At 37.0% G+C, this 14,401-nt stretch overlaps 1 protein-coding gene across 10 annotated transcripts in view; it reads right to left on the bottom strand.

The window, feature by feature from the left end:
* LOC145681100 (uncharacterized) overlaps window positions 1–14,401 on the bottom strand; it is a 1,004,875-nt gene that overhangs the window by 891,290 nt on the left and 99,184 nt on the right. For 2 of the 10 annotated variants that reach the window (XM_081752506.1, XM_081752505.1), the window contains exon 1: window positions 8,874–9,534. The exons of the other annotated variants lie outside the window; for them this stretch is intronic. In XM_081752506.1, the coding sequence (XP_081608632.1) occupies window positions 8,874–9,043 (170 nt within the window). In that variant the 5' untranslated portion in view covers window positions 9,044–9,534. Of the gene's footprint in view, window positions 1–8,873; window positions 9,535–14,401 lie in introns of those variants that run through there. 10 annotated transcript variants of the gene reach the window in all.

Genomic DNA, 14,401 nt, shown 5'->3' on the forward strand with positions numbered 1-14,401 from the left:
GGACAATTTTGATTCCCCATGGCTGTCCGCTTTAGAGAGATATACGGGTTCAAAGAACAAGATCCTGAGACGAATATTCGGACCCAAAAGGAACGGGAATGGGGAATGGCGGAAACTTCATAACTAGGAACTACATAATTTATATGGTTTACCCAACATTGTTAGGGTCGTTAAGTCTAGGAGGCTTAGGTGGGCGGGTCATGTATCTAGAATGGAAGAAAGTAGAAACGCTTTCAAAGTCTTGACTGGAAGACCAATCGGAAAACGACCATTAGGAAGACCTAGGCGCAGATGGGAGGACAATATTAAGATGGATCTCGCAGCGATAGGAATACGAAGTAGAAACTGGATCCAGTTGGCTAAGAAAAGAAGTCAGTGGAGAGCTTTTGTGAACGCGGCATTGAACCTCCGAGTTCCATAAGCCAGAGAGTGAGTGAGTTAGTTATAAGGTGATCTGGTACCCCTAGCAACCTTGAAAGTTAGTCCATTTAAAAAGCATTGCAAAGTTTTTCACTATTTTATTCTTTATTATTAAAGTTACAAACGTCAAAATTTGAACAAACCTAGAGGAGACACATATCTATGCCTTGTGTGTTTTAGATTTTGAAAAACACACAGTAAAAAAGCTTCCATGTTTGATTTTAAAAACTTGGCAACGCAGATGTAACCCTCCCACTCAAATTTTGAGTTGGTGTCTCCTTTTGTTGAAATGTCTATTGACTCCTGTGTGAACCTCCGTGTCCGCGTTTAGCGGTCGTCTTTCTGCCTGTCCTTCGAGTCGTGGTTGCTTGAAATGTGAATATCGACGGATAATCACTTTATGAGTGACAGCAGGAGGGATAGCAGTACAAATGTCTGTGCCGTGAAAAGATAACGGAAAGCAAGATATTCCTGTCGACCGAGGAAAAATATCGCACGACTTTCGGCTTCAGAAACATAAGAAAAGAGAAGAAAGAAGCGCTATTGTGTTTCATATTTCTGTGGTTATTTCTTCCGTTTCTATGTAGCTTTATTTCAATGCAGTATTTGAATGTTGAATGAAAGATGATAAATCGAACGGTTGATAGACAGGTAAACAGATAGAAGTAATATATATATATATATATATATATATATATATAGAGAGAGAGAGAGAGAGAGAGAGAGACATAGATATAGATAGATAAGCATATAGGCCTAAATGCAGAAAAAATATTTTCTAAAAATGATAAATAGCTAGAAACAATATATAGGACCTAACACATCAGACTGAAGTTCTTGGAAAGAATGTACATTAGCAAAGAAATACTTTCAAACAGTGGCGTACTTTAAGATGTGTTGGTACAGGTTGTAATCCCTCCTTTCATATCTATTGAAATTAGAAGATTTTAGCTTTCATCTTGGATCAACAACAATCTTCCTGTGTGGAGAAGGGGCTTACATATACGTACGACGACACATCACCATGTTTAGAAAATGTAAATGAGTAGAGAATATACATACCCAGGCAGAGGTCCCTATTTCCCCCTGAAGGTTACCATTCTTCCCATTTACTCTCCTCCCCCCAAATTTACCATTCTTTATTATGACAATTACTTATTTAAAAATGTTATTCATGCTAAGTTCTCCTTCATACTTAGTGTTCATCAGTCGGTGGCTATCGAGCTAAACCCCCCACCTCCCGATATAAATTTGTTATATTCACAACTTCATTAAAATTTGTCGGCACCTAAAAGGAAAAATATAAGTGCTTATTCTCGTATTGTGCATACCCCTTTCCGAAACAAATTCCTGAATACGCCACTCATGTTCATAAAAGCATCATTGTGGTATAATTAAAATTCGATTGTTCCACTTTCAATGACAAATTATGTCCCTCCTCTAAAAAAAAAAAAAAAAAAAAAAAAAAAAAAAAAAAAAAAAAAACATAGGTGCAACCTGTGCCCCAAAACCTGACTGTGGGCACCCCTGTAATCCAGAGAAGGCTAGGAAATGAAGTTTCTTTGTTTAAAATCTTTCCCAACCCCATAAACACCCCCTAACACCAACCAAACTTTCTTTACACACATTTTTTAGGTGAGGACTGTTAATTTTATGCAAAGATTGAAGACTATAAAGAAATGCATTCCAGTGAAATTAACAATAAACAGAGAGACGGACCACCGAGACTGATTGGAATCTAAAGATGTGGAGGTGGGGGTGGTAAATGTTTATACGTATGGAGACGGACAGTGTCAGAGGAAGAAGTCTACATCTGTTCTACTAAACACAATACTAAGCGGATATTATTATTATTATTATTATTATTAGACCCTATTATTATTATTATTATTAGGGGCTCTATATTTAAACCCGACTAACGAATATTAACGAAATTTTTATCCCCCTGCAAGAGAAAATTTTCATTCCAGACAGGAATAACTTTTCCCCACTCTTACGTGTGTGATGGCTGGGTACGTATATGAGTGAAATTCAATCCGCCCTGGGAAAAATATTCAATTCGCACACTGACCCGTCGAGTTATCCAATTTTTATATAACGTAGTGAAGAATTATTTTGCGAAATAAAGTAGTGGTGTTTATTTTGTGAAATAAAGTACCGGTACTGAGGAATCTAGTTACATAGTTGTGCAACTACGGCGGGGGTTAGGGGGCCTGCTCCCTTCCTAAATTTTTTAGCCCCTCAAACCACAATGCATCCTATGACATTGATACGGAGACCCAGAATTGTTACGATTGCCCCCCTAGCATATTTATGCTCCCCAAACTTCAGTGGCTGGTTGCGAGCCTGGTCAACAAGGTTTTCACATATATTACATAATTTAAACAAATTTGTATAATGCAAAATAAATTTACTACTAAATCATGCTTAGGTATGCGCACAAGACGAGTCGAGACACGGCTTTTCCAATAGAGAAATATACATTTTTCAAGTCGAGACATCACTTTTACAGCAAATTTTCGAGACGAGACAACCACAAATCTTGTCTCGTGCGCATCCCTAATCATGCTCAATTTTAAAATAAGCCAACATCATTTACTTACAAGAACATAAAATGTTGCGTAAGCCGTTACCCAGATTTATCAAACTTGGTTCTCTTCTGTTCGAACTCACAATGAAAGTTTGCACAAGATATTTCACACGAATTTGAAGGGTGTACATATCTATGCACATGATACCCAGGTAGAATCTCACAGCCTTCAGGCGCCTTGCGAACTTCATTTATTAGAAAAAAAATCTAAAATTAGGAAATGCTAGTGTGAACATTACATGGATCTATATTTTTTTTCTTTCTCCGCTTCCAGGAAAAGGGAGATATAGACATTACATATGAGTATACGGTAATTTATACAATATTGTATTGTCACCGGACATGTGCATGAAAAATTTAAAAAAAAAAAAATCTAGGGGGTAGTATAGAAGTGGCCATGTGGACAGACAACAAAGAACGAAAGTGGTTTTTAAAAAAGCAGGCCCCAGGAATTTTGCCCACATGCCATTTCACTTGATCATATTTCCCTCAAAAATTATTCATGTAAATATCTTTCAATTATTTCTGAAGAGAGGGTTTTGACCTCGCTTTCAAAGGGCAATTTTGTCCTAGATTGATTCCAACAACATTTTTTCTATAATCTTTCCCAAAGATCACAAACTGACATCTATAATATGTTATTTTGCGGAAATGGTAAGCTGACAAGTGACAACTACCCTTCCAGGAATTGGCAGAATGAAAAGAAAGAAAAAAAAGAGGGAGAGAGAGATGAGAAAAGAAGGATTCGGTTGTACCGCTGTTTATGAGTCACCTGGTTGGAACAACTTGAGCGAGGCAGAGAACTGAACTTGCCGCTCGACTCGGGCGGAAAGGAAAAACTATACCGTCGCAGGGAGTTCAGGTACTGTTGCCATGTTTTCAAAGTTGAAGATAAAAGTTTCCTTACTGTGTTTTTTTCAAAATCTAAAACACACAAGGCATAGATATGTGTCTCCTCTAGGTTTGTTCAAATTTTGACGTTTGTAACTTTAATAATAAAGAAGAAAATAGTGAAAAACTTTGCAATGCTTTTTAAATGGACTAACTTTCAAGGTTGCTAGGGGTACCAGATCACCATAAGGGTTGATTTTTTTTTTTTTTTTTTAATGTCTACCTAAAGCAAGTTTCAGAACATAATGTTGCATCTCCGGTCACTAAGTGAATGTATGTATGTAGAAAAGTCAAGGGCGTCATTAAGGGAGGGTTGGGGCAATTGCCTCCGGCGAGTTTGAGAAATATATGCTTTTTAATAAATTGTATACTAATAAAACGTGAAACTTATGTTGGTGGACAATCTTACCTTCCCCTGGCAAAATCTGAAATGATGCTACTGAGAAAAACACTCAACACCGATTGGTCATAACCGTGATTGGGCAGTTTGATGTTGCCGTGTCCCTTCACTGCATATTCAATAGCTTTCCCCTAACAATTTTAAGATATACTAAAATTGATTAATATTTTGTGACCACATAATAGAATCAGTTTTTTTATTATTGTTATTTCGCTGCCGAAAGTGTTCTACAAAATTAAGTCCGCTTAGCATTTACGAAGCAAACAGCAAAATGTTTTAGAAAGAAAACTGTTCTACATACCAGTTTTTATTGTAAGTTATTACTAGATTGATTTCTTTGTGCATGCGACAAAGTTGTAAACTAATTTTCTTATTTACAAGTGACGTTAGCAACATGAAGGGTTGCTAGAGGTACTGGCTTTACTTCAAATTTACTTCATATGTAGTTTTTCAAGAAAATGAAGAGTATATGACGAATCAAATTTAATAAACTCAGGTCTGATTACGTAAAATTACTTAACATCAGATCAAACACTAAACCATGTAGATGGCTACTAATTTTCCCATTAAAAAAAAAAAATGTGCAGATGTAGAAGTGAACAGGCCGTTAGTGAGCCTTGGGGACTCACTAGTATGCTGGAAATGGTTACCGCCGTACCGTAGGCATGCATAGTTATGGAGCCAGGTGGAATAATGACAACAAAACACTAGGAGCAACACTTAATGTAACCCTTGGAATGACACCTCTCGAGAGGAGACAGGGAACATAATCCACACTGGGTGCAACGTTGTTCGAGGAAGTGCTCATGCTCAAAACGCCCACGATTTGAGCAGAGATGGGCACGAGCACAACGCATCATAGATGCATGCACATATTCTGAATCGCTTGGCATTACGGCTACGAACCACGCGGTTATGCACATCATGAACACTCTCAACAGGTGATACTTGAACAAGAGTTCTAAGATGAACCCAAACGCAAAATTCGGTCATGTTTCATTCACGATGTGCATCCTGCTATCTAGTAAGCATATTTTCGAGCATCCTGTATATTTTTGAAACCGAGAATAGTAAAATATTTTCCTTTTATAAATTTAAGAGAAATACACTTACAATGTTTCTACTACATAGTGCCCCTCGTTTGTAGTTCTTTTATTATTATTATTATTATTATTATTATTATTATAAACCGTAATCCTACTCACTGGATGCTGACTGACGGTATCTGGTACACTATAACAAAAATTATCAGGATATTCAAGATATTTTTATGCCTATAATTTGCAACTAATAATGTCAAACAGTGAATGCAGATTTCTCCTCTACGAGAACACATGCAATGAGCACGGAATATATATATAACATTCTTACTTTCAAAGCAACGTGAAAACTGTTACATATAAGGAAATAAATAAATAGTAAATACATAAAAGAGAATGAAATTGGGTAGCCCATGATACATGAGCTGACACTATCTAGTCTCAAAAAAGTTATCAAGAAAGTGGTGTGTTGTATTGGAAAGTTTATCTTTTTCTATTGAAAGACCTCTGTTTCATCTCATAGACAACCCTTGAATTAATGAGATATATGCAATAAATAAATAAATAAAAACTAGGCCAGTGCTCTAAATTAACCTCCCTCGTTGGTTTCAAAGAAAAGAAACGAAACGAAAAAAATTAATGAATATAATGACCACACATTGCAGCATGCACTTTCTGTTTGCGAAAGCATCTGCTATTATATATTCAGGTCATTTGTATTGCCGAACACTATGGCGAGAAACTGTTTCCCACGAGAATACCACCAGTACGATATATCTATATACGGTATAAAGCTTCTAATATAGACTTATTATATTCGCAACGTATTTGGTTTTCAGACATTCTTTCGAAACACAAATTTCTTAAGAAATCAGTTGAATTGAGCGGAAGAAGTCTTTTAAAAGATAAAGATAATTCGTGACTTAATCAGTAACAACCTTGAAATAAACTTGTTTGAAGTACGAGTTTTATGATAAATTGTTCGTTCCATTACAGAGTAAAAAATAACGCTAGTCTACTACAAATTTCAGCATAATTCCACAATGTCAAGAGAATTAAAATTATTAGCTATTTTAAGTTAAAAACTACGCTAAGTCCGTCATACCCCTAGTTAGTCGTTAAACTTATAGTCACATGGTGCTCACAAATGAGATAATGCTTCAAGAGCTCCAAAGGTTTCATGCAAATACTATTCTTCGTTTCCTGATTTCGTTGAAAGTTCAAATGGTATTAGTATGGATAAGAGAAATTAACAGGAAACTCTCCGTTAGAATTGTCACCCAGAATTCTGCACTTGACGCCTCCCGATTGTGTAGCAAGAACACCCATCGTTCATATACGCTCGCTCAGAAATTTAGTCTAAAAATAACTAGGCCTAGTACTTCAGTTTCAACAAGGCGGTTTTAAGAACTGTTAAAATCTCTCAGTAACATGCTATACACCATTTACCGAAATTCAGTGAAACATCCCTGGGAAGGCCAAGTAAATTACGGAGATGGGCAAGGAACTGGAGAGCCTGCGCTTATCAAATAAGAAAAAAGTAATTCATAGAAGAATTTTGACCATTACATTCACGACAGATTATAGGCTAAAATTATTCTGTCCAACTTCGTAGGCCTATATTGAGTTCTTACAGGTTTGGTGAATACGAGTTTCGAATTTGATTCCTTATGAAATAAATTCTTTAAGTTTTACGTTCCACTTTTATACTGGTTAGGCTAAAGGAGACGATGATAATGAGAAATGAATGAAAAAAGTGGGTGGAAACGGGAGAACCCCGAGAAAACTACGCACGCAGTGTTTGTCCACCACAAAGCTCACTTGGCGCAAACTGGGATCGAACCAAGGGAAGGAGAAAGAATTTTGGGGGGTCCACAACGCGAGGCAACTCCGAATTTACCTGATTTAAGAGTGTGAACATAAGTTTAGAAAGCCAAAATGGCTATAGGAATCATTATGCCGATCATACATCATTCCAATGATGATTTCAGTGGGTAGGTGGGGAAAATTCACCCCGAACTACCCCCTGCAATTTCTATTTGTATTTTTAGGTAGCATATTGTGATCTGTAGTTGTTCAAGGGAGAACAACATGGGGATTGCTGTTTTACTCACAAATTTCTGTTGTTTTTCATACTTGCATGTTAGTCGTACAAGAGGCTACTCTTTTTTGAGTTTCTCCTGTGTTTTACTTCCCTCTCACGAAAATGTCCCAATCATCATTGTTAACACATTAATTTGCAGAAAGAAAGAAGAGAATTCTAAACCTTTGATTGTCAAATCCCAAAATTAAAAGTGGAAAGCTTTCAAAGAGGTCTTGCACGCGATTCTACATGAGTCGGGTTATTTCATCTCCTCCACTTTAACTGTAATGAAATAATATAATAATAATAATAATAATAATAATAATAATTATTATTATTATTATTATTATTATTATTATTATTATTATTATTATTATTATTATTATTATTATTACCGGCATTATTTCAGGAAGCATGCCTACCATTTTGGTTACGAAGATAGTGATTATTGCTATTCTATCACGTGCGAGACAAAGTGACCAACTCATATGCTTGTGCGCTCTCGATAGATTTAGCAGTCAGATTTAGTTGTTTCATGTGTGCCACTGGTTGCCATCGCGTTATTGCTTGCGTTCTTGGATAGGGTTCGATATCTCTTAATTCAGATTAACTTCCCTTATGATGAGACTTTATCCCCTTCTGGGAACCAAACCCGGGACCACATGCTCGGCGTTTCTTCCAGACACATTTCCAAGGAGGTTTTGCCACGCGGGTTTGCTTAACCTGCCACCTTTGGAGCTAAGATAAATAAAACTACAATTACATTTCAGTCATGTGCAGGGCAAGTCTTTTAGTAAACAGTGTTCCGGCTACGTCGGAAAAATACCTCAATGTATGGCCCACTTAAGGCAGAATTTTCTGGATTGTCTGGATTTCAGGATTGTAGATACACTATTATACATCTTGAAAATTTTTCAAATACTTGGAAAAATGAAATATTTAATTTTATGTCTCTCAATTATGTCCTGAGAGCTGCAGGAAATGGGATTAACAAAAAATGAATGATAAACCTAATGAAAGATTTGGTGGAATGATAATGTGGGGGAAATTAAGTTTTACGTCACACTGTTATGCCGGCTAGGCTAAGGGACACGGTGATAAGAAATAAATGAAATGGTGGAATGAAGAAAGTGGAAGGAAACTAGAAAACTCCGAGAAAACCCACGCACACGGTATTTGTCCACCACAAAGCCCACTTGACGCGAGGTGGGATCGAACCAGGGACCCCATGCACCAGTGGTGAATGCTCTACCATTAAGCCACCGCGGTCCCATGAAAGAGAAAAACCCAACAACATGATATTGTCTTCCACAAACCTATAGGCGTGGGATCGAACCAAGAATCCGTGCACCACAGGAGAACGTTTTATCACTAAGTAACCGTGCTCTTTTTTTCATAATTTGGAATTGATAGTTTATATACAATATGTAAATTACAATTTGTACTTACTGCCAATTCTCATTAAACGTCCTTTCTGCGGCACACTGCAAACCAGGATCATCGTCAGGAATTATCATTGGAGGATCATCAACTTCCAAATAATAGCGCGAAATGTAAACACCTGGCATTGGGTTGTCATCATCCGAATCCGAAGCAAAATTTATTTTCTTCGTACTCATAGCAAAAAACTCGTAACAAACCTTGAGATACTAAACTTTAGAGAACACTGCGAGAAAAATACCACCTTCACAATAACAACATAAACAACGCTAAGCACAACACAAATTCCTTAATTCCCATTGCTTTCCAGTAACGACGAGTTCCGAATGACAAGGAAGTGTTTAACTTCGCTATTAAACTAAGCCATTGTAAGGAAACGCTTCCACGCTGCCTGGGAAGTTACACACGCACAGGTGCCAATAAATCGTGTACTGAAGAACATAACACAACACACACAACTCAGGACGACACCGGTCTTGGAAAATACTGGATCACGTTCTCGTTGACTGAATACTGCTGTTTCATAGCTGTGGGGCGGAATTTTAAACAATGCAATCATACATTCATTGCATACGTATTTTACGAATTAGGCAGTTAAATTGCCGTTGATAACACGTAGGTTTACACGGTATCTTTTTTACTAGTAAGTTTGTTCTGCCTACCTACAACTAACTGATAAGAACTGTCTGTCGACTTACACCACAATCAGTTGTCGTGACGTTTCAACTTAACGTTATTACACACATCGAAAACAAAACTTGAAATATGAAGGTCAATCGTTTAAGGAAGGTTTTCGTTACGCTACTCCCTCCGTTTTTGCTAAAAATAAGCTCCACCCTGCCGATTGAAATTTACGTAAATACCTCAAATGCACCTTTTCATCTTTGTTACTGAATGGAAATATATTTATCGGTAATGACTAGGAATATTACATACTGTTATTTGTGTGTGACAGGAAATCAGGTAAATACAAATAGCCTATGTAATAAAGATATAGTTACATAGATGCATCGAACATTTTAAATAGTGGCGTATTACTTTGTTTCTATGGCTACACCAGCTCGCACGAAGTGAGCTTTGTGGTGAACAAACACAGTGTTCATGGGTTTTCTCAGTGTTCTCTCGTTTCCTCCCACTTTCTTCATTCCACCATTTCCTTCATTTCTCATCATCACCGTCTCCTTTAGCTTAGCCGGCATAACTGTAGGACGTAAAACTTAATTTAATTTTTTCCATGGCTTCAGTGAAATAGCAAAGTTCGCAATCGCAGTTATATTCCATGCTCCCGCAATATGAGTTTTGCGGTAGACAAATACCACATGCAAAGGTTTGCAGGGTTTTCGAATTTATTTTCACTTTATTGATTGCTTGATTTGGAATGTTACTTTTCAGTGTGAAATGCAGATCTATGGCTTATCGTGGGATTTAAATCGCATGAACTTTCACCCGGAATCGAACCCGCGCATCCAGTGCAGAAGGCCACCGTGCTACTTAGCCAAAGGAGCTATTTTCCTCATCATTGCAGCCAGCTGTTTCATGTATTTTTGTGTAAAAATTAGCTAACGCGCGTGGATTCAATCCCCGGCAAAGTACTTTCCTCGGACACGAACCAGAGTAGTAGTCCTTGCTTTTCTAGTACCTAGCGTGCGCCTTTGATGTACGATGTCCCGGATTCGATTCCTAGTGAAAGAGCTTTGAAATTTGAACGTACTGCGGTGGTTCGGATTTCATCTTAACTTTAGGTACATGTCTCATGTAACCTTTGTGCTCCAATCAACCAGAAAGCGCTCTCGTGACATATGGTTAGCGTACGTGTCTTCGGCGAGGGAGACACTGGTTCGATTTCCAGTGAGAAGTCATGTGATTTGGATCCCAACGAGTGCTTATGGTTCAGATCTGACATTAAATTACTGTTATATAGGGTAACTGTCCCAATAATTGACAGTATAAGAACAGTGTTTGACAAATTGCAAGTTTCTTCACCCTTTAAATGAGCCTGGCTTACTGATCTCTCGTAGAGGTACGAAGGCATCCTTCCTTCATCTATATAGACCATCATAAAAATAATAGACTGATAATTATTATTTTTTACAATATGTATACGAAAAGTTGATCATTGTACCAGTAATTGACACCAAGATTTGTGAGATTCACCAGTAATTGACACCTTGTGACCCAGTAATTGACATCTCCTAATATCTTATTCTAATGAACCATATAATTTTCTACCAACTTATCAAGCTGATTTATAAGTTTCCACCTGGATAAACATGTTTATTTCTTTCGCTAATATAGCTATTATAGTACTATTTTGCACTGTCCATCGATTTTCTGTTTTCTTTGGAGAACTACTACCTAGAGGCAAATATTAACAGTGGTGTGGGATTAACAACACTGCAAAGGAAGTAAAGGTGGCAGCATTTGCTCGTACCTAGTCCCGCAGTCTTGTTGCGTCGGAAAAAAGACGACAGTGTCAATTACTGGTACACTGTCAATTATTGGGACAGTTACCCTATATAACAGTAATTTAATGTCAGATCTGAACCATAAGCACTCGTTGGGATCCAAATCACATGACTTCTCACTGGAAATCGAACCAGTGTCTCCCTCGCCGAAGACACGTACGCTAACCATATGTCAGGAGAGCGCTTTCTGGTTGATTGGAGCACAAAGGTTACATGAGACATGTACCTAAAGTTAAGATGAAATCCGAACCACCGCAGTACGTTCAAATTTCAAAGCTCTTTCACTAGAAATCGAATCCGGGACATCGTACATCAAAGGCGCACGCTAGGTACTAGAAAAGCAAGGACTACTACTCTGGTTCGTGTCCGAGGAAAGTACTTTGCCGGGGATTGAATCCACGCGCGTTAGCTAATTTTTACACAAAAATACATGAAACAGCTGGCTGCAATGATGAGGAAAATAGCTCCCTTGGCTAAGTAGCACTTTCATAGCCTCGGTGCTGAACACACATATGTAACTCCGAATAAAAGTCATCACTACATACGTCATATATTTCTGCGTAGCTACGGGAGAATAAGGGATTTACAGCTTCTTTTTTTTTAATTATTATTTTGAAAACGTAATTGGATTTATCGTAGATTTTGACCTACACACGAAACATTTTATCAAATCTTCTCCAGTCCTTTTCTGTTATGAAATTAGAAATATTAGCTGCAGAATCCTAATCTCTCTTTGATTTACAAATACAGGGTGTTTCAAAACAACACCGACAACGTTTCGGAGGTGATTCCTGACACCAAGATAAGACAAAAAGTACAGACCAACCTGGATGCAGGGATCCGTCGTTTCAAAGTTATAGGCTGCCGAAAACTGAAAAAAATAAACTTTAAAGGTCCATTGCTCCATTACTATGGGGACCTACCGTGGTCGGGTCAAGACTTCACTTACGAACTAGTATGTGCCTTATCCAAATATTTATGATTCAGAATCCTGCAATACTTCAACAATTTTTATAGAAGTAGTTGGTGAAAACTTCAAATTATATACCCGTAGCCAAACTCCCCCCGTAAAAAAAAAAAAAAAAAAAAAAAAAAAAAAACCTGTTGCGTGAATACCGCGCGATTCTGAAACACATACTTTTGAATAGCGCACATATTAGTTCCAAAGTAAAGTCTTGACCCGACTATAGTAGGTTCCATAGTATTTGAGCTACGGACCTTTAAAGTTCATTTTTTCATGTTTTCAGCAGCCTATAACTCCGAAATGACGGATTTCTGCACCCAGGTTGGTCTATACTTTGTCTTATTTTGGTGTCAGGAATCACTTCTCAAACGTTGTCTGTGTTGTTTTGAAACACTCTGTATATAAAGTAAATGGAAGAAAATTTCAATCAAAACAGGCGAATAGCTAACTTCTTTGACAATATTCCTATATAAGACAACAAATAAACTCTAATAATAACCCAACAGATAGACCAGTGGTAAAATGGTAGGTAAAACGAAACTGATAAAAGCATAGATCAGAGGTTCAAATCTGCGCCACGGAGGATTGATGTTTTTCTTTAGTGAAAATTAGGGAATAACTTGGAAATAAAGGCTGATAACAATACGTCACAAAAAGTTAAAAAGAATACAACACTGAAATACTGATACGCTGACATAGTATACACCAAGTCACATCTTGCTCATGCGAAAATATCGCATGTGTGAAAGAGCTGTCAACGTTTGTCAGTAATTGAAACGTAGATAATTCTACGTTAAGAAATCTAGACCCTCGAATACATTTCTTATTCCATGAAAAATGTCGTTTCTTCAGTCCTGTGGATAGTAAAAACATTCCATTGGAAGTTACGCGTATTTTTATACAAGCCAGTAAAACTTCAAATTAATATATAATGTCTTTGTGTATAAAAAGGGATTGCTTATCTTTTAAATATTTGGAATTAGTCATATGATTTAAATCATGAGGGGGTGTGCTAGAAGGAATAGAGGTAGGAAAATGACGGAGATAGGGAAAGAAGCTACAGTTGATGGGTGGTACTAAATTACAAATATCGTACATGAAGAGGTTAGGATGCATGAAAGTTTCTCGGTGGCGGCAAGTAAACTGTGAATAATGGCAGAATATCTATCATGATGATGATGATGATTTGATTTGAAGTTCTCGAAGGATTACTGCTACAGAAACAGAGTCCTGAGTGAGTTTTGTTCCACATAAAGTCAACTTATTTGACAATGATTATAATATGCTATATCGTGATATCTATCTATAAGATCTACATTACTCTCTTCCTATTTCTCAGTAAAACAAAATTAATTAATTAATTAATATTCTCTCTCTCTCTCTCTCTCTCTCTCTCTCTCAAGTCCACATATCTTTTCTATACGAGTAACACGACACTATAGGCATCTCAGTCCAAAAACTACATTAATGAAGTGACGCGTAAAATGATTTGGAATTAGCTTATTATAAATAACCATGGCGAAAGAGATTTCGATGGGTATTTGGACAAAGGTGATATGTCCATGCTTTCATTTTTTCAGGATAGAAAAAAATCAAAGCATCGCATAAATCAGAGATTCATGCAAACCTTCGTTTTTATGATTGGAATATTTATTGGAGGCATTTTGTTTTTATGTAATGTGCTACACAGTATGTACTTTGCTGTCTTATATAGGAAGACTGTCAAAGAAATTTGCTATTTGCATACGCATACTCTAATTGAAAATGTCTCCCATTTGTTTTCATGTTCTATATATAAAATATGTAAATCAGTGTTTAGATAGAAATATTAGGTTCTGTTAGTAATATTTATAATCATTTCATGACAGAAAAAAGGCTGAATAATATTTGGTAGCATTTTCGTACTAGGTCTAAATCCACGCTAGTCCTGCTCTTCGAAGCGAAGTTTCAAGTTTCAGCGTTCAAGAGTAAGAATTGCTTCTAAATTCCGAGTTAAGTTATGTGCGAATACCAAGACATGTTACGCCGTTGTCATACTTACCTGGTATAATGGTGCCATTTCATCAAGATGCTCATTAGAGGATAAGCCAACTAATTCCATGGGTGTA

This window comes from Thermobia domestica, chromosome 3, assembly GCF_964235325.1.
Source record: "Thermobia domestica chromosome 3, izTheDome1.hap1.1, whole genome shotgun sequence".
Taxonomy (NCBI): Eukaryota; Metazoa; Arthropoda; class Insecta; order Zygentoma; family Lepismatidae; genus Thermobia; species Thermobia domestica.